At 41.2% G+C, this 22,527-nt stretch overlaps 1 protein-coding gene across 4 annotated transcripts in view; it reads right to left on the reverse strand.

The window, feature by feature from the left end:
- Positions 1 to 22,527, reverse strand: part of dlg3 (discs, large homolog 3 (Drosophila)) — a 539,119-nt gene that overhangs the window by 246,418 nt on the left and 270,174 nt on the right. For all 4 annotated transcript variants that reach the window (XM_043704756.1, XM_043704755.1, XM_043704754.1 and 1 more), the window contains one exon: positions 16,269 to 16,322. In XM_043704756.1, coding sequence (XP_043560691.1) covers positions 16,269 to 16,322 — 54 coding nt within the window. The remainder of the gene's footprint in view (positions 1 to 16,268; positions 16,323 to 22,527) is intronic.

Below are 22,527 nucleotides of genomic sequence, written 5' to 3' on the forward strand. Positions count from 1 at the left end.
TTAAACATAGTCATTTTGATACATGGGTGCATGCTTTAAAAATAGATAGACCTTTGAGGCTCCATGAGAAATTATTCTGCTGGAGGAGTTCAAAACTCACTTACAGAGATGGTAAGAATTCATGTGGTGGAACAGAAAGTTCAGGAAATGAGAAGGGCAGCAGAATTAGCAGATGAATACATGCTGGTGCATAAGACAAGCTTCCGGCCAGAATTTCATCCTGTGATGGATAGAAGTTGGGAGAAGGGCAGCTCCTACACTACGAAAGAAAGAGTGGAGAATACTGGTAAGAATTTTCCACAGATTAAAAAAGAAGACCAAGAAGATGGAAAGGAGGTGAAAGGCCTCAGGTGTTTCTACTGTGGTAAAGTTGGACACATAAAGTCACAGTGCTGGTCATTAAAGAAAGGTACTGTGGGAAAACATGTGGTAAAAGAAGCTAAGCCAGCAGTATTAGTGAAGATAGTAAAGGAGACTCCAAGAAGTGCCGAGGAGCTGCAGGAGAGTGCACAGCCTAGGCAGGGGCTGGGTATAGAGCTAGTACCTAATCTCTACAAATAATTCGCCTCAATGGGTAAAGTTTACTCAGAATGAACCGGAAGAGAAGGACAAGAAGTTATAATTTTGAGAGATACAGGATCTAACCAGTCACTGATAGCAAGAGATGAGCAAAAGTGCAATCTTTCTGTTACCCGAGGATGTGGTAATTTGTGGGATACTTAGACAGAAATTTAGCTTTCCTCTGTGTAAGACCAGGTTGGAGTGCCAACTTAAGACTGTGGAAGCTATAGTGGGAATGATTGACTGAGTGTCAATTCCAGGAATTCAGTTTGTTCTTGGGAATGATTTGACAGGATCCAAGGTGGGAGTGACACCCCTTGTTGGGGAGAAGCCCAAGGAAGACCAAGAAACTGAGGAGTTAAAACAGAAATATCCTGGTATTTTCCCAGACTGTGTTGTAACCAGATCCCACTATCATAAGTCATAGCATGAAGCGAAAACTAGAGAAAGATGAAGGAGTTGAGGTTCAATTAGCGGACACCCTATTTGACTTAATGGTACAGGAAAAGCCTGAACAGGCAGAGTGTCAGACAGGAGTGTTTAGTCCTGAAAGGCTAAGGGGCTTGCAACAGCAAGACAAGATGATAAAAGATATATATGTGGATGCGTATTCCGAAAAGGAGGCAGAGAATATTCCAGAAGTTATTATCTGAAAGATAAAATCCTAAGATGGAAATGGAGACCATGGCAGGTTAGTGCAGAGGAGAAATGGGCTGACATGCATCAGATTGTGTTGCTAGTAGCATACGGACAGGAGGTGTTACGAGCAGCACATAAACCACCTATAGGAGTTCACCTAGGGGTACAAAAGACTCAGGCTAAGGCACAAAAACATTTTTATTGGCCTGGAATGCACAAGGATGCAGTGAATGTACGTGTCATACATGCCAAATGGTAGGTAAGCCATAGTAGGTAATAAAACCAGTACCTTTGTTGCCAATTCCCGCATTTGAAGAACCTTTCACGCAGGTTATAATTGATTGGGCAGGTCCCTCCCGAGAACTAACCATAATTAACCATAGTGCATGTGTCCATGAGATTTCCGGAGGCAATTCCATTGCGGAGTATCAAGGCAAAAAAGATGGTAGAGGAGTTTGTAGCTTTCTTCACATGATATGGGCTAACCCGAGAGATTCAGTCGGACCAAGGGTCAAATTTTACTGCTCGGCTGTTTAAGGAGGTTGTGGTTAGCTTAGGTGTATAGGACTTTAAATCCAGTGCGCATCATCCTGAATCCCAGAGAGGTTTAGAAAGACCTTGAAGACCATGTTGAGAGCATACTGTCAGGATTACCTGAATGATTGGAATATAGGTTTCCCATTCATATTGTTTGCCATTAGAGATGCCCCAAATGAATCTACTCAGTATACTCCCTTTGAGTTAATATTCAGGCATGAAGTGAGAGGTCCTTTGAAATTAATGCAAGAAAAATTGACAGGACCAAAGTCGGAGATCTCACACTTAGATTATGTATCGGAGGTGAGGGAGAGACTAAATCTCTACTCGATTCAGGTGAGTTAGCAAAACAGCACCTGAAGAGTGCACAGATTAGAATGAAGCAAGTGGCAGATAAAAGCTCTGAGACTCAGACATTTTCTATGGGGATGATGTGTTAGTACTGTTACCAGTGATAGGAGATCCCTTCAAAGACAGGTTTGTGGTCCCTATCAGATTGAGAAAAAGTTGAGTCAGGTGGACTATTTGGTAAAGATGCCAGATAGAACAAAAAAGGAATTGGGTATGTCATGTGAACATGTTGAAGCCATATTATACAAAAGAGAAAGAACTGGAGAAACAGGTGTTAGTTACTGCCCCACAGAGTGAGGAATCAAATCCAGATGATGTGGATTTTGATGTGCCTCAAAATAGATTTTAAAAATGAAGAAGTCTTTTAGGAGTGATATAGATTAATAAGTTATCTCTGTCATGAGCATAGAATGCAGTTGAAAGATTAGTTACTACAGTGTAAGGATGTATGTCAGAATCAGATGGGGAGGACTAAAGCTATTGTACATGAAGTAGATAGAGGAAATATGCTCCGATAAAACAACACCCCTATCGGCTTAATCCTCTCAAAATCAGACAGATCCAGAAGGAGGTGGAGGCCATGCTCGGTGAGGATATCATCAAACCAAGCCAGAACGAGTGGAGTTCGCTTATCGTCTTAGTTCCAAACTGGGCAGGATTCAATGATTCAGTGTGGATTATCAGAAGGTCAACACCGTTATAAAATTGGACTCATATCCAATTATTAGACTGAAGGACTATATCTAGAAAGTTGGGGACAAGTCAGTTACATCACCATGTTGGACTTAATACTTGGTTACTGGCAGGTACTTTTATCAGAGACGGCGAAAGAAATTTCTGTGTTTGTAACCCCAAATGGGCTATATCAATTTAAAGCGATGCCCTTTGGAATGATGAACACAACTGCCACATTCCAAAGACTCATGAACAGAGTTGACTCTTGGTTAACAAACTGTGCAGTCTACTTGGACAATGTAGTGATCTTTAGTAAGTCCTGGAAAGATCATGTACAGTTGACAGATCTCTTTGAATGACTACAAGAAGCAAAACTGGTAATAAGCTTAAACAAAACTAAATTTACAAAAGCAGAGGTGATGTTCTTGGGACATAACAATTGGTCATGAAAGGTTGACCCCATGGAACGCAAAGATGAAGGCTTTCAAGGAATTTCCATGACCAACTTCGAAGAAAGAGGTGCTTTGATTCTTCGTGCTCAGCGGACTCCATTAGACATTTATTGTGAACTTCAGCAGTATAGTGGCACCGTTAACCGATTTGCTGAAGAAGAACACAAAGTTTCGGTGGACAGAACAATGCCAGGAGGCATTCGACCATTTAGAATCGATTTTTACCACCAAACTAGTTTTAGCTACACTAAACTTTTCAAAACCTTTTTAAGTCACCATCGATGCTAGTGACATAGGAGTTGGAGCTGTACTACTATAGGAAGATGACTATGGGATTGAATTGCCAGTTGGTTACTTTTCGAAGAAACTAAACATCTTCCAGAGAAAATATTCCACGATCAAAAAAGAACTGTTGAGTTTGGTCCTGGCCTTAGAACATTTTATTGTCACGTACAACATGTCAGAGACGATTGTGTACATGGATCATAATCCTCTTCCCTTCTCAGAATGCTTTAAAGACAAGAATATGAGACTATTTTGGTGGAGTCTTATGTTACAGACCCTTAATTTAAAAATCGTACTTGTAGCGGGTCATAAGAATGTAATCACAGATGCGTTATCACGGATTTAACTGATAAAGTTTAGACTGGATTTGTATTTATCCAATGTTAAATATATATGGGAAGAAATTAAGGTGAAGTTAGATTAAAGTTATCTGTGTGTTACGGTAATTTGTTTAAAGAATAAAAATAAAAGCCATCTTTTCATTATGATGGTTCATTTTTTCTTAAGGGGGAGGTGTTATGAAGGTGTAATGGGACTGTACCTTTAAGAGAGCTGAAAGACTTGGTAAGCACACAGGGTGCTGGAGAATTTCCAATGTAACATTTGGTCCAGCAGCTAGCAATACCTAGGTTGCTTTGAGACAAAAACAAATTCAAATTCAGCTAAACAGTTTAAATTATGCGTGAGGTACTAAACTTCAATCAAGTTTGAATTTGATATTTTGACAATATTAAAACCAATGAAATGATCCAATGCTTTATTGTATAAGACTGGGAAAAATTGAACAGTTGGCCAAGCCACCAAAATATGCAGACTGCCTGCAGAATAGCTCTCTTAAAGGTACCTTTATCTACCATCAACCTGTGAAACAGAAACCCTAAGAAGAGGAAGATACAAAGAGAAGATTCAACAGCTGGCTGCTTTTGAAATTTGAATTTCTTGGTGAATCTTAATTGGTGGATTTATCGGACCAATATTATAGATGGGAAAGTAAGAGATAGGTTAGAGAAAGGAATTGCAAATAGTTGTCAGTTAATTATTCTCTGTTAAACTTATAAAAAATTGTTAATTTTTACTCTAAATAGTGACTTTGTGATCGTTCTTAGCCTCTCAAATGTTAACAGATTACAGCATGGGTTGAATCATTTCTGTGTTAAATTAGCAGTGGTGCTTACCCCGTGTCATAACAATGGTCTCCTTTATTCTAGGGAGACGAAGCGTAGACTAGGTGACTGTTTTGTAGAACACCTAAGTTCTATCGGGAAAACCAACCCTGAGCTACTGGTTGCCTGCCATTTCAGCACACCACCATGCTCCTTAGCCAAGATCTGTATTTTGGGCTTGCTGCAGTGTTCGAGTGAAGCTCAGCAATAAACTGGAAGAACAACACATTGCTTGCTTGTATCTCATACTTCCTCAATCTGTGCTACTGCACAATTCCCACCAAGGTTCGTACCAGCCAGCCCCACTATTGCACTCAACACATTCCTTCAGTTGAATTCAGCCCACTTCCTCCACAACCTCCCAAAGCACTAACCTTGCATGTTCTCTGCACTGCCTCCTCAGTCCTTCGCAACACTTGAACATCTTTCCCTCACAAGCACCAGCACTAACAGACATGTCACCTACTGATGCCTGGCTAATTTCTCCACTTTCTGTTGTTACAAGACAGTCCAAAACAGGGCACAGCAAGTCTGTATGAGTTGGGTGAGTTGCTCAACATCAGGGTCCTCACCCCTTATGAAATTCTCACCCTCACAGGCTCCTACAATGTTGTCAAAATATCTATGTCCTACCAAGCGAGTAAGAACCTTTCTTCATTCCAGTGCCACTCTCCCATTAACCATGCGGTCAGTCTCAATCAATACACATACCATCTAACCACTGGTTGTGGCACTCTACCTTTTGTATCTTGCAGCCTGAAAATGCCAATGAGCCCCCAAACATCAAAGATGGCACCGGATATGGTCGACTCCTTGCGAGCTCCTGCGTGCAGATAGAAATTTTCTATTTCCTCCAATCGTTCCACACTCTTTAAACTTAATAGCATGCTTTTAAAAATTATTAATAACCCTTTCTTTATCTAAACTCATAGGTTTGAAGCTCCTTCGATCCTGGATGAAGGCAGCAGACCGTGTGGTGCCCATGCTATAGAATCTACCTACCAGGCCCACTGTTAAGAAAGGCTACCAGCATTCTTAAAGATCCATCCCACTTTGGCAATGTTTTTTACAACCTCTACCATCGGGGAGAAGATACAGAACCCTGAACACACACACCAGCCAGTTTCACAACAGTTTCTTACCCTACTGTTGTTAGAATACTGAATGGACTCACAAACTCTTAACGTTCACCTGTACCTGTGTTTTTGTTTTTGCTGCTGTTTACCTATTATTTACTTATCTATGCTACTTAACTCTGTGACCTGCCTGTATTGCTTGCAAGACAAAGCTTTTCACTGTGCTTTGGTACATGTGACAATAAATTCAATTCAACATCCACATCCTCTTCCTAGTAGCTCAACCTGTAAAACCCTCCCTTTTGCAAGACCCCATCCCATCTGTCCACAAGAGTCTATTCTATCCACACAGGCCTTAGTCTGCAATGTGACCATGCAAGGTATGATCATATGCTATCCACTACCATGCCCCCCTCCACTTTCAAGCCAGACTGCTGGCCCTCCTTCTCACATTACATCCTGCTAGCCATGCTTTTTCTGTGCTACTCTCTTCCCGGGAGCCTGAAGGTCTTATTACTGGAGAGCAACCTGCTGAGCTGTAGTCCCACAGCAATGGCTCCACTTGGCCTCTTTCCCCTTAGTTTTCATGAATGAACCTGACGGACTGACCCTGGTCCACCACTCGATCAACATGACTGGGTGAGACTTACCTAGACCCTGAATGGTGCCTATATATCACTCTGACTACATTAGCCTACCTCATCGACTGGCCACCACTGAACCAATGGACTGATCATTATCCACTTCCTGGCCAGCAGAGGCACAGACCTCTGACCAATAGAATGTTCCTAAGTGTTGCATACTTGGCTGCTTGTTTGCTGCATAGGCAGTGTGCTTGCTGCATCAACTGCTGGCACATAGAGCACCTGTGATATTCATGTATAGCACTGAGGTTCTACAAACCCCTAGTCTGAGGACTACTTAGTGACAAGATAAGCTGTCTGTTTTTGTGATTGTGTTAATTGGCACAGCAAGGCAAGGCAGTGATGCTGTGAGCATGCAGATAGGTACTAAGTAGGTAAGCACTAAAACAGCAGTGAGCAGTCTGAGTAGCCCTGAGATGAAGCCTAATACAGTCTGTGAGCTGGGTATATGTGCCTATGTGCGAAGAAATTCACTTCAGCTTTTTGCTGCTAATTGCAAAGGTACCCTGCATTGCAAGTCTGTATTTCCAGAGAGCAATGCTAGTGCATTGGAGAAGTTTTAGGATTGTCATGAGGGGTTGCTGGATGCCATATGTCACAGAGAAAAGGTGTGGCTGACACTAGTGATCATTCCCTGGACTGCAGTTTAATTGTAAGTAACGTGGAAGTCATTCAGAGCAATCAACGAGTTGAATCCTTCAGAAACACATTGGCATTTTTTGATCAAGTTTTCTTGTCTTTGACAATGCTAAGTTGGCAGACTGAATATTAATAGGGTGAGTAGTAGTATGAACATGACATTTCACTCATATTAATTCCCATCATTTGATATCTCATCACTGTCCAGTTAGAATCTTGCCATATCTTGTGAAAAGCATGAAAGATGGCATAAGTTGCTCTTGATGTTGAAATGGGCCTTGTCGTACTTGTTCAATTCTGCCGCAGATCTTGTCATGATCCACATCACTCAGACCCCCATAATATTTGCCTGAGATTATCCACTCATGACAATTAACCCCAAAAATCACAATGCAGGTCCACCTGTTCAAAGTGGACATGATACATGATCTTTGGATTAAGGTATATGTGACTTGCCTGATGGCATGATGAACTGCCGTGTTTGAGATGCCAGCCAGGTCTGCATCTTATCCTTGAAACAACCCAGAAGCATAAAAGTTAAGCACCACAGATTTGACAGTTGCAGATAGGTAACTGTAATAACGGCTGTCAAACCTTAGGTCATTGTGGCCCAGTGTTTCCAAGAAAAACTGCCTAGATAGATGCAATCTCCTATGAGGTTTGCAGATGCTGGAGATTAGAGATAAGATTAGAGTGATGCTGGAAATGCACAGCAGGTCAGGCAGCATCTGAGGAAAAGGAAAATCGACGTTTCGGGCAGGAGCCCTTCATCAGGAATGCGGCTGGAAGCCTCGGGGGTGGAGAGATAAGTGGGAGGGGGTGGGACTGGGGAGAAGGTAGCTGGGGGTGCAATAGGTAGATGGAGGAAGGGGTAAAGATGATAGGTCAGAGAGGAGGGTGGAGCAGATAGGTGGGAAGGAAGATTGACAGGTGGGGGAGGTCATGAGGATGGTGCTGAGCTGGAAGTTTAGAACTGGGGTAAGGAAGGGGACGGGGAAATGAGGAAACTGGCGAAGTCCACATTGATACTCTGGGGTTGAAGGGTTCCGAGGCGGAAGATGAGGCATTCTTCCTTCAGGCGTCGGGTGGTGAGGAGTGGTAGTGGGGTAGGTCCTGCATGTCCTCGGCAGAGTGGAGAGGAGAGTTGAAATGTTCATGGGGCGGCGAGGCTGATTAGTGTGGGTGTCACAGAGATGTTCCCTGAAGTGCTCTGCGAGGTGTCCAGTCTCCCCAATGTAAAGGAGACCACATCAGGAGCAATGGATGCAATAAATAGCATCTCCGATGTAATTTCCTATGACACTGGTGCTCTTTCACTGCGTCTCTTGGGCTGTAGATTTAATCCTGGTTGTATCTTTTTCCTCTTGTAAACCCTCTTTGTGTTCCTCTGCTCTCCGTTGATCTGGAGAATGCTCTATCAATGCACTTCTTGCAGGTTTGACCAATGTTAGAGCAGCCTATTCCCATTTCAGCTACCACAGCTGGCGCTGTTTGTTCACCATCATTTCCTATGGCAATCTCTGTTTCCCAAGTAATGCCACCAGCCTCATGTGCCTCTTGGGGGTTTCACTATTCACTGTTCAAAAAAGCAAATTTCTCCATACTAGTAGTCACAACTTTATGTCATTTATTGATAAAATGAACACAATTGTCTTAAGCATGTTGACGTGTAGAACTCTTGGCTTGTTGCTTTTTTTTATGACAACTGCAGACTGACGTGTCCCAGACATTGTGTTTTTTCTGTGCCGGCGGATGAAAATTTCAAACCACTCCTCTGAGGTCTGTTAAGGAGCTCAACAGTCTGTTAGTTGGAGGTGTGTAGCTTTCCATGTTTGAAAACTGTCATATTCTGGCTGGTTTGGAATCCAGTAAGCTCTACAGGAATGCAATTTACAATGCCTGTCCAGACAGGTGCTCACCCCCAATGACAAATTGAGAATCCAGCCCATAGTGTTTCTCCTCCTGCATTACTCATGCCTCCAGCAGTCAATTCTTCACTATGGATCTCTTACTCTAACCTAATGTTCACTTTGTCATAACTTACATTGCAGCAATATTGTTGAGTATAGCCTGCCTTCAAATTAAAGCCTGTTTTGAAGAAGAAAAGGCTAGTGGTACTGTGTGAACTGCACAGAAGTGTCTGGACTTTTCTGTTACGTGTAAAGTCTGTAGGCAACTGGCAGGAGCTGACAGCAGCATAGGAGCTACTTGGGCTAGTGCCACAATTAGTTAAATGAGGTAGACACATAACATTTGCATTTTATTTCATCTATTTTAATCTAACAAGTCATGGAGGCACTGAATCATTATGCCAGACACATAAAAATGGACTAAATAATTTCTAGTTCTGCATTCTATAGTGGACATTAATAACCAGTTGAATTTAAATTGCTATAGTATTAATATTTCAGCAACAAAGTTATTGCATGAAGCATCGATCATCTTGACCAATTATATTCTTACATTTCATAATTCCACTCATGACATAACCATTCAATATGTGTTTAAGATTCTAATTAGGATAACAACAAATACTTTTGAAGGGAATGCATTCTAAATGTTCATCTATTTTTGGGAGTGAGGGAGATTTCTTTCTAATCTCTCAAATTACTTAGCTGATTTTTTTGTTTGTTTTCTTATGTCTTTTTAGTTCTATACTGCAAATCCATGTTACAACTCATCTCCGACATGTTATGTAATGTTCCCCACAATTATATCTTTTTTGTCTTCTTCAATTAAACTCATAATCTAAATGCTGAATACTCACTTTAGTGCACCAACATTCCTTTGTGAATCATATTTAAAACTACATGGAGAATTTCAAATATGGCCTCATCAATTATGTTTACAAGTTTACAATAACCTTTCTTATAAGAAAATGCACTCAATTTGTATCTAATAAGTGCTTTCATTATATAGTAGAGGTTTGGATTTAAATAATCAATCTCAACTTCTTTTCATTCATTGCTAAGGGACAACACTTTATTGTGGTTGGTTTATCCTCTATAGTGACTCATTCAAGAGGGTGAGCTTTCTCCCAAATGATATAATTTGGCATTGGCTTTGTGAAATTTTCTTAAGCAGAATTATTTGTAATATTTGTAGAGGGTATAATGGTGGTGGTGGAGGTGAGAGAAGATGTGAGTACTGAATGCATCTGAAAAGCTAGACCAGCAATTATCGAGGAGCAAGGAACTAGACAAAATAAAGGAACTAGGGCCTAAAGCTCCTTTTTTTTATTATTCATATAGATTTCATCCAAACAAGGCAAATGAGGAAGCAGATATTGGCAGTGATAGAGGTCAAAAAAAGTCTGCTGCTAGACAATATGGAAAGAAATTGGTGAAACCAGTGATTGCACTCACAACCACAGCTAGCTAGACTACTCAGTAGCTTAATAACTTCACTAGGTTAGCCATGGCATAATTAGCCAATCATATCTCATGAAAATTAATTGGAATAACATATTTATCATAATGCTTGTTTTCTTTGTGATTAACACCATATCTGTCCTATAATGTTTATAAGATACAATGACAAACTTCACTGCTTTTTCCATTCCTTGAAAATACTTAGCTCATAACCTAATAATAAATGACGCACAAGATATCTATATTTATTTGTTTTCTGTACCGGTTACCGTCATCTTGGCAAGTATTTTGGCCCAAGGATTTATTTCATAAGATAGCAAATGGAGGACATTAATACATTCTACTTTCATCCTAAAATATCCTCGAATAAGGAACAAAAGTGGGCAGCACGGTGGCACAGTGGTTAGCACTGCTGCCTCACAACGCCAGAGACCCAGGTTCAATTCCTGCCTCAGGCGACTGACTGTGTGGAGTTTGCACATTGTCTGCGTAGATTTCCTCCGGGTGCTCCGGTTTCCTCCCACAGTCCAAAAATGTGCAGGTTAGGTGAATTGGCCACGCTAAATTGCCCGTAGTGTTAGGTGAAGGGGTAAATGTAGGGGAATGGGTCTTGGTGGGTTACGTTTCGGCGGGTCGGTGTGGACTTGTTGGGCCGAAGGGCCTGTTTCCACAATGTAAGTAATCTAATCTAAAAAGTGGAGATTTCTGGAAAAGTTCAGTAGTTCTGACAGTATCTGTGGAGAGAAGTCAGAGTTAACGCTTCAGGTCGAGTAACCCTTCCTCAAAACTGATGGTAGCAAGGAAATTAAAAATCAAAAGAACTGCGGATGCTGAAAATCAAAAACAAAAACAGAAGTTGCTGGAAAAGCTCAGCAGGTCTGGCAGCACCTGTGCAGAGAAAACAAAGTTAACATTTCAGGTTCGGTGATGATGGTAGCTAGGAAAATGTCGGTTTATATGCAGAAGGTAGGGAGGGAGTAAGGAGTAAAGGATATCTACCATTAGTGCTGAGGAAGGGTCACCAAACCCGAAAGGTTAACTCTGATTTCTCTTCACAGATGCTGCCAGACATGCTGAGCTTTTCCAGCAACGTCTGTTTTTATAGCCAGGAAAATATCAGTTTATAAGTAAAAAAATAGGGTGAGGTTAGGGGGTAAGGAGTAGACGATAGTTGGGGATACAGCTCAAAGAGAGAGAAAAACAGTTGGTTAGACAAAGGAGTGAATAACGATCTTGCTAGGAGAGTGAATAACTATTAATGGAGACTGCTAATGGCTAACAATGTGTTGTGTTGTAGCAGATTATATGATAACAAGGCCTGGTGTTTTGCGCTTGGAGTAAAGACATGGGAGAGCTCAAGCCCTAAAGTTATTGAACTTGATATTGAGAGAGTCCCCAACTGAAAATGAGCTGCTTTTCTTCCAGCTTGTGCTGAGCTTCACTGAAACACTGCTGCAAGCCTGAGACTCAGATGTTAGCCAGGGAACATAGTTTTCAAATAAGGAAAGTACACCAAAAAGGCAGATCCTCAGCTTCTAACCTCTCACCCTGAAAGGAAGAAATTTTGGAAGTCGAAGAGAAAAACAATGGACATAGGAAGTTGCAGAAATTGGATAACATAATCTCTTCTTATGTCTGTTAAGTTCCTGTTGCTCAACTGAAATTAGTCACAACATAGTAAGAATGTGTCAGCTTAAAATTTGGTTGAATGTGTCAGACCACTGTACACCAGCAGAAGAGCACTGAGAAGAGCATCAAGAGGAATCTCTCTTCTTCATCACCTTTCTACAGAATTTTCAACAGTTCTTGTTTTACCCAGCACCATTCATAGACATTAGCTTAGGTGAAGTAGAGAGAGTTGAGTATAACACATGGGATGATGACCTGAGTAACAGGCACCAAGAGGAGCTAGAGATAGACACTAATGAAGTATTTGCTGCAGCAAAGTCAGACACACAAATCAAGAGAGGAACCTCTTATATCAGATCACAGGTGTGGCCTTTCAGAGGTTTTTATATAATCATCAAATGCCTGCTCTGGCACAGGAGTTAATTGTTTTTGAGACAATCTGATGAATGTGTGCGTGATAATACTGTCAATTTTGAAATGTATGGTACAGGTACAACAATCCACAATTGAGGTCCTTCAACCAGAGGAATGAATGTTAACTTAGTTGCATTTGGAACTTCAGCTGTAGCTGCTGCCATATTTGCTGTGAGCATCAGACTGGAGAGAGGTTAAGACTTCAATGATATTTTACATCAGATTTTCAGAAAAGGTGACTTGGCACGGCCTTTGACACAGTTACTGACACTGTCAATTGGCTATTTTTGTAGCTATCGTATGGCTTAATAAGCTATTATTTGAGTTCCAGGTTCAAGGCACAGTGGTTCAGTGTTTAGTACTGCTGCCTCACAACGTCTGGGACCTGAATTTAATTCCAGCCTCAGGCAACTATCTGTGTGGAGTTTACACATTCTCTCCATGTCAGCATGGATTTCCTACAGTGCTCTGGTTTCCTCCCACACTCCAAAAGATGTGCGGGTCAGGTGGATTGGCCAGGCTAAATTGTCCATTGTGCCCAGGGATGTCTAGGCTAGATGGATTAGCCATGGAAAATGAAAGGAGAAGTTAGCGGGGTGGGGCTGGGTAGGATGCTCTTCTGTGGGTCAGTGTGGATTCGATGGGAAGAATGGCCTGCTTCCACACTGTAGGATTCTAAACTATGAAACTGCTGTATTGTCTCATGAGGGAAATGTATTCTTTTGAGGCAACATCAATTGGTAAAATTGAGCTACAATCATCTTAGGCTGTAAAGAATGAAGTGAAGATACTTGTAGGTATTTTTATGTTCAGTCAGTTCAGCGACCCTATCCTTCTCGTCAGACAAAAGGTAAAAATAATCTCTAAGAGTACGACAACTGCCTCCCATGGTATGTGCATTAAAGTGAAAACAATTAAGAGGAGCAATTGCACGCAGTGAAGCGGCCAAAAAGCTAGAGACAAATGTTAAACATGTGTAAACGGTCAGAAATGTAACAGTAACATTCAGTTCAGATATGGTCAAGATTCACAGTGAAAGGAAAAGGCCGTGGTTCACCATATGTCACTTAATGAATGACGATCTATAAGGTAAATACTGAGAGATCTGGCAAAGAAAAAGGAAGTCCTGACAGTTGCATATCACTATTTAGCTTCTACAAAGAACTTCACACCTAAACAAGTCATTTGGTAGTATAGCCATTATTACAGCAGGTCAGGCAGCATCCGAGGGGCAGGAAAATCGATGTTTCGGGCAAAAGCCCTTCATCAGGAATAGAGGTAGGAAGCCTCAAGGGTGCAAAGATAAATGGGGGGGGGAAAGAATGTAGCAAAGAGCACAATAAGTGAATGGGGATGGGGATGGAGGTGATAGGTCAGAGAGGAGGGTGGGGGAAAGTAGCAAAGAGTACAAAAGGTGAATGGGGGTGGGGATGGAGGTGATAGTTCAGAGGGGACGCCGCCTCGGAACATTTCAACCCCAGGGCATCAATGTGGACTTCACAAGTTTCCTCATTTCCCCTCCCCCTACTCCTCCACCCTCCTCTCTGACCTATCACCTCCATCCCCACCCCCATTCACTTATTGTGCTCTTTGCTACCTTCTTCACCCCCACCCCACTTATCTCTCCACCCTTGAGGCTTCCTGATGAAGGACTTTTGTCCGAAACATCGATTTTCCTGCTCCTCGGATGCTGCCTGACCTGCTGTGTTTTTCCAGCACCACTCTGATCTAAACTCTGGTTTACAGCATCTGCAGTCCTCACTTTTGCCTAGTCATTATTGCAGTCAATTTTAAACTGTGACATGAATCTATATTCACCTGAGCAGTTTGATTAAAGCTCAATTTAATATCCCCCCTCAATTTAAGTACCTGCTTAATTTAGATTTTTGAAGTCAGGCTTGACCTCATAATCTCAAATGAGAGAATATTATCATTGTTCCAAGACTGGCAGTAGGCATGTTAACGAAACAAAAAAAAATGTTGAGTTATATTGCCAAATCAGTAAAGTATAATTCCGAGGCTATTACATGCTGATGTTATGTGACGGTTAGCTCAAGTTACACCTTGAAAAATACGTTCAATTTAGCTTTGATTAAAACACAAAGTACATGTACAAATTCTGGAAAAGGTGCCAAGAAGAGTTAGAACATTGTTTTCTATTGTCAAATATGAATTGTGAGAAAAATGACTTTCTCAGTATGATGGAATTTTACAGCGATCAGCCTTCTGACAGCATGCCTGTTAATCACTTCCGAGTTACAAGGTCTCAGGTTAAATGTTACACTGAGCACAAAAATCCAAGTTAATGCTCCAGTGCCACACCAAAGAAATGCTGCACTGTCAGATGAATCTTTCAGGTGAATGTAAAGGATTCCCTGACATTATTTTAAGTAAGGATAGGGTATCCTTCCTGTCCTGGCCATTTAGCTTAAATCACATTTGAAAAATAACTTATCTGACCATTATAACATTGCTGTCTGTGGGAGTTGCTGTGTGCAAATTTGTATCTGTGTTTCCTACATTACAAAAATGAACATACCTCAAAATATTTAAAGCCCGTTATACACCCAGACAAGCACTGGCATTCCGAAGCAGCCCTGATTGGCCACGTCAGAGTCTAAATATATCAGAGAAGGGGAAGATGGCAAATGATTATCCAACAGGGACCTGGAAGTCTTGATTGAGCTGGTGTTGCAAAGGAAAGAAATCCACTTCCTGGAGGACCAGAAGAAGAGACTACACAACCAGAACCCCTCAGTTTGGTCCAAAGTTGCCACCTGTAGGAAGAATAGCCAGCAGTGCTGTAAGAAGGTCAATGACCTTCTCCATTTTGCCAGGCTAAGTGCCATACTCTTCTTCTGCTACCTCAGACTAATTCTATCTCTGTTACTGCAGCTGCTTCTCACTAAGGCACTGCCACTCAAAATATTGCCTGCAACATCTTCCCTCGTTGACTCTAACCTCACACCCTCTAATTTTCCACACTATGAACTCTGCATGGTTTCTGTGCTACCTACTCTTTCAGGACACTCATCACCCACATCAGCACTAATAGCTCTGTGTCACCCACTTTCACCTCACTCAATTTCTCCTTTTCTTTCCTTCCAGGAGAACAGGGTAGAAAGACCTGGATGACTGGACAGGTACTACCCATTCAGCTGCTCAGCACCCACAAGGAAAGAATCTTGGCTCTTGGAAAGGCTGGTTCTGCTCTTGTGGGGATGATGAGACATCTATGCACTGCCAAGTGAGAAATTATCACTTACCATTCCACTGCAACTCTCACAGTAACCCCGCTGTCATTCATTAAACACCACTACTAACCCCTGGCTGTGATGCCTTCTCTCTGTTTTGACTTGCAGGTTCCACCTGCATCTCTACCACAAGCAATACAGAGAAACAGCCTGATCCTACAGAAACCACCTCCTTGACCTCTGAGGAGAAGAGTACTGTTGCCTCAGAGGCAGAATTGGCAAGTTTTACCCTTGCACCATCCATCCGCTCAGATACTGACACTTCAGGTGAGCCTTTAGCATAGAGTCTGGGTAAATAATCTAATGAGCATTTCATGGTGATAATTCCACAACTAGCCAAGGAAGAAACAACCCCAGTTACTATCACTTGGAGGACTCGGAGGACTGCTGGAGACCAGGCACACAACCGGAGAAGGAACCATGCACAGGCCCTTCTCAAATCACTCTAAAGAAGCTGAGAAACCAATTCAGTGACAGAAGATGATGAGACAAAAATCATTTCCTCAAACTGTTTTCAGGGTACTCACACCATTACCTTCAGAGTGAATTATAAGCAGTAAATCATGTAAAGTACTTACATAAGGCCCAGAATCCAGAGAATCAGTGTTCACAATAATGGGTGGAGGGTTTGCCTGTAAAATAACAAACATAACAATTTTACCAATTACTGCTCTACATCAAGTTATTACGAAAAAATAGAATTCCAACCAATTGCTGAAGATACCAAGCCACATTGGTAATATATTTAGTGATGAATTGTGCAGCAAATGAGGCATCTGACTAACCAGAAAAACAAACAGAAAGTGCTTAGAAACTTAGCAAGTTTGGCAGCATCTGTAGAGATAAGCAAAGTTAATGTTTTGAGTCCAGTAACCCTTTGTAAAGAGTAACAGTATGCAAGCTTCTTCTGTCTGCTAGCTGTAATGGCTTATAAGGATCCATACGTTAGCAATCATAATCAGTTCTTAACTGGACAGGAACCCACAAGACAAAATGACACATAATTCAGAGCTACACTGTCAGTTTCACTCAGATAGATCATTGGCTGAATTGTATTTCTTTTTTGGCTAAGTTCCAGTTTCGGTGGTTTGTTTTGGAGAGATTTCCCTTGCAAGACCAAGTGAGATTTTTTGCTGTATCTTATCAAACTCACTGCATCAACTGCCTAGCTTAGGTCATCCTTCTTACCTGATTCTAGCCCCAGTTTACCACACGCCATTCCCAGAACTCACCATTCAGCACATATCTATTGAAATACCAGTATCCTTGGTGTTGCACCATCTTTAAAGGGCTGTTATGCTAATGGACAAGGATTAGTTATTTGGCTTTCTCCCTCACTGGCAACACAATGGCAGAGTAGCCATAAACCATGTGTGTTTGGTAAGATAGGAAACTGAGCATTAATTAGGTGAGCTAACAAGATATTTAATAAGCATTAATCCCCTCATATAGTAACTCGTCACTGCTTAGCGTGAATTTTGTTTTGCTATCTGGTAGATGTATAAAAGATGCAGGAAGGTATTCCCAACGTTGAGATAGGCCTCACCAAAGTTCTCGTGTGATGCTGCCACATTCCTCGCCATAGCCAAGATGTTCAGGCCCTTATAAGATTATGACCCGTATGTTTAAATGGTGCATGAAAAGAACAAAAGTCACAAAGATACGTAGCAATCACTTCTGTGAAATTGAAGTTTGGGTGTATTTTTAGGATACAGCTAAGTGACTTTTACTATTCATTTACCTTGTGTTATACTTACTTCGATATGAGAAAACGGTGACCAAATTGTTGCATTTAATTTTCACCAGTCATATCTTAATTTTAATTTTTGACTTTAATTTTAATTTTTGATCGGGGAAGAAAACAGCAAAACCTGGAAAGGACTGGTCTAAACTCATTTTGAATGCCTGAAAATGGAACTCCAGTTCAGATCAATAACTTTATTTCCAAATCATATTGGTTTTAACTGATTTTCATTCTTATTATAAAACTTTCTGTTTTCATTTCCTGGAATCATTATTTTACTTTTATTTGTTTTTGCTCTCTTACACTGACCTTGCTAGATTTTGAAAACTCTGTGCTTTGTCTGAGTAATGCCTATTTTCCATCAAGGCAATATATTACAACATAGAGACAGACAGCCAAATCAGTCAGCTTTCCTATCTTTGTATTCACAATACAATAAAATTAAAACATTCAATGAGCCTCAAAATTGACCCCAATGGTTTCTCACTAGACTGTTTGAATAATTAGTACTAGACTTCATGAATAACTGGCAACAGACACCAGGTTGATAGCTTTAAAGAACAGTTTAACCATTTATTAGTAATACAGTAGCTTCAGATGAGCAAAGTTAAACCACGAGGTAATCCAATAAATGTTTTAAATCCAATTTTCTTTGATTCTAAATCCCAGTTACAAAAGCAAATAGTTACAAGATAAATGTAAAAAGAAAAAAAAAATATTTGCAACTGATCGCTTCACTTAAGCAGGCTTCTTGACCATTACATCATAGGGATAAAGGGTTCCATCATGTTTAGTTTCTGAAGGCACCAATGCATACAACTAGCTTTCAGTTGGTTCTGATGAATATCTGATTGACACTTACGACTGAGATTCCATTTTTCTGAACTTTCAATGAGTTGTTTATGGGAAGATAATCAGGGAGTGATCAACAGGATCAAGGGTCACAGGAAGAAAGCAGGAGAGTGGAGTTGAGAAACCTATGAGCCATGAATGAATGACGGAACAGACTTAATGGACTGAACAGCCTAATTTCTGCTTCTATGTCTTATGGTCTTAAGCCTCCATTTTGTAGTTTTCAAAGACGATAATTCCTCTGACTTAAGTATAGTTCAAAAACCAGTGCAAAGTTTGTTAGTCTGGTTGTCTCCTTACAAAATTGTTAATTTTCAAACATCTGCCATCTGAGCATAATTTATCTCCAGAACCAAAATGTCAAGTGTTCTCTGAGCAAGAATCAACCTGCAATTAAATTCCAGGCCTTGTGAATGTAGGTTTGCTTGCTGAGCTGGAAGGTTCATTTTCAGACGTTTCATCACCATACTAAGTAACATCTTCAGTGAGCCTCCAGATGAAGCACTGCTAATGATTCCTGCTTTCTGTTTATATGTTTGGGTTTCTTTGGGTTGGTGATGTAATTTCCTGTTCTTTTTCTCAGGGGGTGGTAAATGGGGTCCAAGTCAATTTGTTTGCTGATAGAATTCCAGGTGGAATGCTATCCTTCTAAGAATTCTCGTGCGTGTCTCTGTTTGGCTTGTCCTAGGATGGATGTGTTGTCCTTCGAAATTGGTCCTTCCTTATCTGTATGTAAGGATACAAGTGAGAGTGGGTCATGTTGTTTTGTGTCTAGTTGATGTTCATGTCTCCTGGTGGCTAGTTTTCTGCCTGTTTGTCCAATGTAGTGTTTGTTACACTTCTTGCACAGTACTTTGTAAATGATATTAGTTTTGCTTGTTGTCTGTATTTGGTTTTTCAAGCTCATTAGCTGCTGTTTTAGTGCGTTAGTGGGTTTGTGAGCTACCATGATGCCAAGGGGTCTGAGTAGTCTGGCAGTTATTTCCAAGATGATTTTGATGTAGGGGAGAGTGGATCAGGTTTCTGGACGTATTTTGTCTGCTTGTTTGGGTTTATTGCTGAGAAATCGGCAGACAGTGTTCATTGGGTACCCATTCTTTTTGAATACGCTGTATACGTGATTTTCCTCTGCTCTGCATAGTTCCTCTGTGCTGCAGTGTGTGGTGGCTCATTGAAATAAAGTTCTGATGCAGCTTTGTTTGTGGATGTTGGGGTGATGGCTTCTGTAGTTCAATATTTGGTCCGTATGTTTTGTTTTCCTGTAGATGCTGGTTTGAAGTTCCCCAGTGGCTGTTTACTCTACTGTGACATCTAGGAATGGCAGTCTATTGTTGTTTTCCTCCTCTTTAGTGAATTTAATGCCAGTAAGGGTATTTTTGATAGTCTTGAAGGTTTTCTCTAACTTGTTTTGTTTAGTGATGACAAAGGTGTCATCCATGTAGCGGACCCAAAGTTTGGGCTGGATGGTTGGCAGAACTTTTTGTTTGAGTCTCTGCATTACTGTCTCTGCCAAGAACCCTGATATGTTCCATTGGTTTGACTGTAGGTTTTGTTGTTGAAGGTGAAGTGGGTGGTAAGGCATAGGTGCACTAGCTTGACGATACTGTCCTTGCTGATGAAGTTGATGGTGTTTGATGTATGTGTCTTTGGATCTTCTAATAGTGTAGTCAGTGTTTCCTTGGCTCGGTTGATGTTGAATGACGTGAACAGGGCTGTTACATCAAAGGAGACCATTATTTCATGCTCTTCTATCCTGGTGTTCAGGATGGAGTTCAGGAATTCTTGGGTGGAGTGGATGGAGTTGAGTGAGTCTTCTATTAAATGTTTTAGTGTTTGGAGTAGCTATTCGGCCAATCTGTAAATTGGTGTTCCAGGGAGTGAGACTATGAGTCTGACATCACCATTCCAAAGAAACCCAAACATATAAATAGAAAGCAGGAATCATCAGCAGTGCTTCATCCAGAGGCTCACTGAAGATGTTACCTAGTATGGTGACAAAACGTCTTAAAATGAACCTTCCAGCTCTGGTTGGAAACCTATATCCAGACTCTCTACCTGAGCTACAAATCTTCTCAAAACTCTCCAGACCTTGCCTTATGAACAAACATCTGTTTGTTTGTTCTCTCTTTTAAATCAAGCTGCTGCTCACAGTTGAACAAGTCACCTTCAAAACCTGCTCACAGCTCCAAAACAAAAACAATAATAAATACAATTAAAAGAAAGGTCTCAACAAATGACTAAGGTTTCTCCCCACGCAAATATAGAGACTGAAAGTAAAGCCAGGGACAGGTCAATGACAAACTCTCCCAGAGGATGGATGTTATTGACCAACTCTCATTGGCTGGTTGCTTGTAGTGGCTGATGGAAGTCAGCCACTGGACTGTTAAATTAGACAGCTCAGAAGCCACCTTTTGGAACTTGCTCAGCAGAACCTGCCAGCAAGCTATAAACCAAGTGTTCTTAAGAGAAGTCAGAACTAGTTGTTAGGGAATGTCTGGGTACGGGAAGCCCAATGTTTCTTTGTTGGACCTACAGGAGTTTTTTCTTCTCTTAGCCCATAAGAAAACATCACATATATTTTTTAAATGTACCTTACTGGGGCGCTTCTTGTCTCTGTGAAGTTTAGAGCACTATTGGTTGGTTGTGGGTGTACCATCTACTGCTGTCCTACTTGGGTGGGAGGTAAAGAGAGCAGTAGGTCAGGCACATCCAAGGAGCAGGAGAATCGACGTTTCGGGATGCTGCCTGACCTGCTGCGCTTTTCCAGCAACATATTTTCAGCTCTGATCTCCAGTATCTGCAGTCCTCACTTTCTCCACGTAAAGAGAGCAGTCAAGCCTCATCCAGCAATGTGAGCTAATGGGTTCAAATCCCACTATTGCAGCAGGTCATATTTGAATACAATAAAAATCTGGAATTAAAAAAAAACTTGGCCTAATACTGACCATGAACAATTGCTGATTGTTTTGAAATAAAACCTGTTTGGTTCACAAACGACCTTTCGGAAGGAAATTTCTGTCCTTACCCAGTCTGGTCCAGTCTGTGTGACACCAGACCCACAGCAATATGACTAACTCTTAACTGATCTTTGGGCAATAAATGCTGGCCTTACCAGTGACACTCACATCTCATGAAAGTAATAAAAAAATTGCAGTTTGCAGTGATAAGGCAAAAACTTCCTTTGTGGTAACCTTCACCTCTATGAAAAAAATCTATCTCATTTCTTGATGTTACATTCAGGAAATAGTTGTTACTGACACTGGAACCAAGAAATGAAAAGCAACCTATCTTTCCTTCAGATGTTTTCTCAAATGCATCGCGAGATGGCATTTTTGCATAATGTGCTACTCTCCTGAATTTTAAGGCTATATAGAACATAGAACATTACAGCGCAGTACAGGCCCTTTGGCCCTCGATGTTGCATCGCCCTGTCATACTAATCTGAAGCCGATCCCACTTACATTATTTCATATGTCCATTTGCCTGTCCAATGACGACTTAAATGCACTTAAAAGTTGGCGAATCTACTACCGATGCAGGCAAAGCATTCCATACTCTTACTACTCTCTGAGTAAAGAAACTACCTCTGACATCTGTCTTATAACTATCCCTCCTCACTTTAAAGTTGTGTCCCCTCGTATTTGCTGTCCCCATACTTAGAAAAAGGCTCCCCCTGTCCACCCTATCTCACCCTCTGATTATCTTGCATGTCTCTATTAAGTCACCTCTCAAACTTCTTCCCTCTAACGAGAACTGCCTCAAGGCCCTCAGCCTTTCCTCATAAGACATTCCTTCCATACCAGGCAACATCCTAGTAAATCTCCTCTGCACCCTTTCCAAAGCTTCCACATCCTTCTTATAATGCGGTGACCAGAACTGTACACAATACTCCAAGTGTGTCCGTACCAGAGCTTTGTACAGCTGCAGCATTAGCTCCTAGGTTCCAGAACTCAATCACTCTATTAATAAAGGCCAAAACACTGTATGCCTTCTTAACAACCCTGTCAATCTGGGTGGCAACTTTCAGGGATCTGTGTACATGGACACCGAGATCTCTCTGCTCATCTGCACTCCCAAGAATCCTACCATTAGCCCAGTACTTTGCATTATGATTACTCCGGCCAAAGTGTATCACCTCACACTTGTCCACATTAAGCTTCATTTGCCACCTCTCAGCCCAGCTCTGCATCTTATCTATGTCTCTCTGCAACCTACTACATCCTTTGTCACTATCCACAACT

This window comes from Chiloscyllium plagiosum, chromosome 15, assembly GCF_004010195.1.
Source record: "Chiloscyllium plagiosum isolate BGI_BamShark_2017 chromosome 15, ASM401019v2, whole genome shotgun sequence".
NCBI lineage: Eukaryota > Metazoa > Chordata > Chondrichthyes > Orectolobiformes > Hemiscylliidae > Chiloscyllium > Chiloscyllium plagiosum.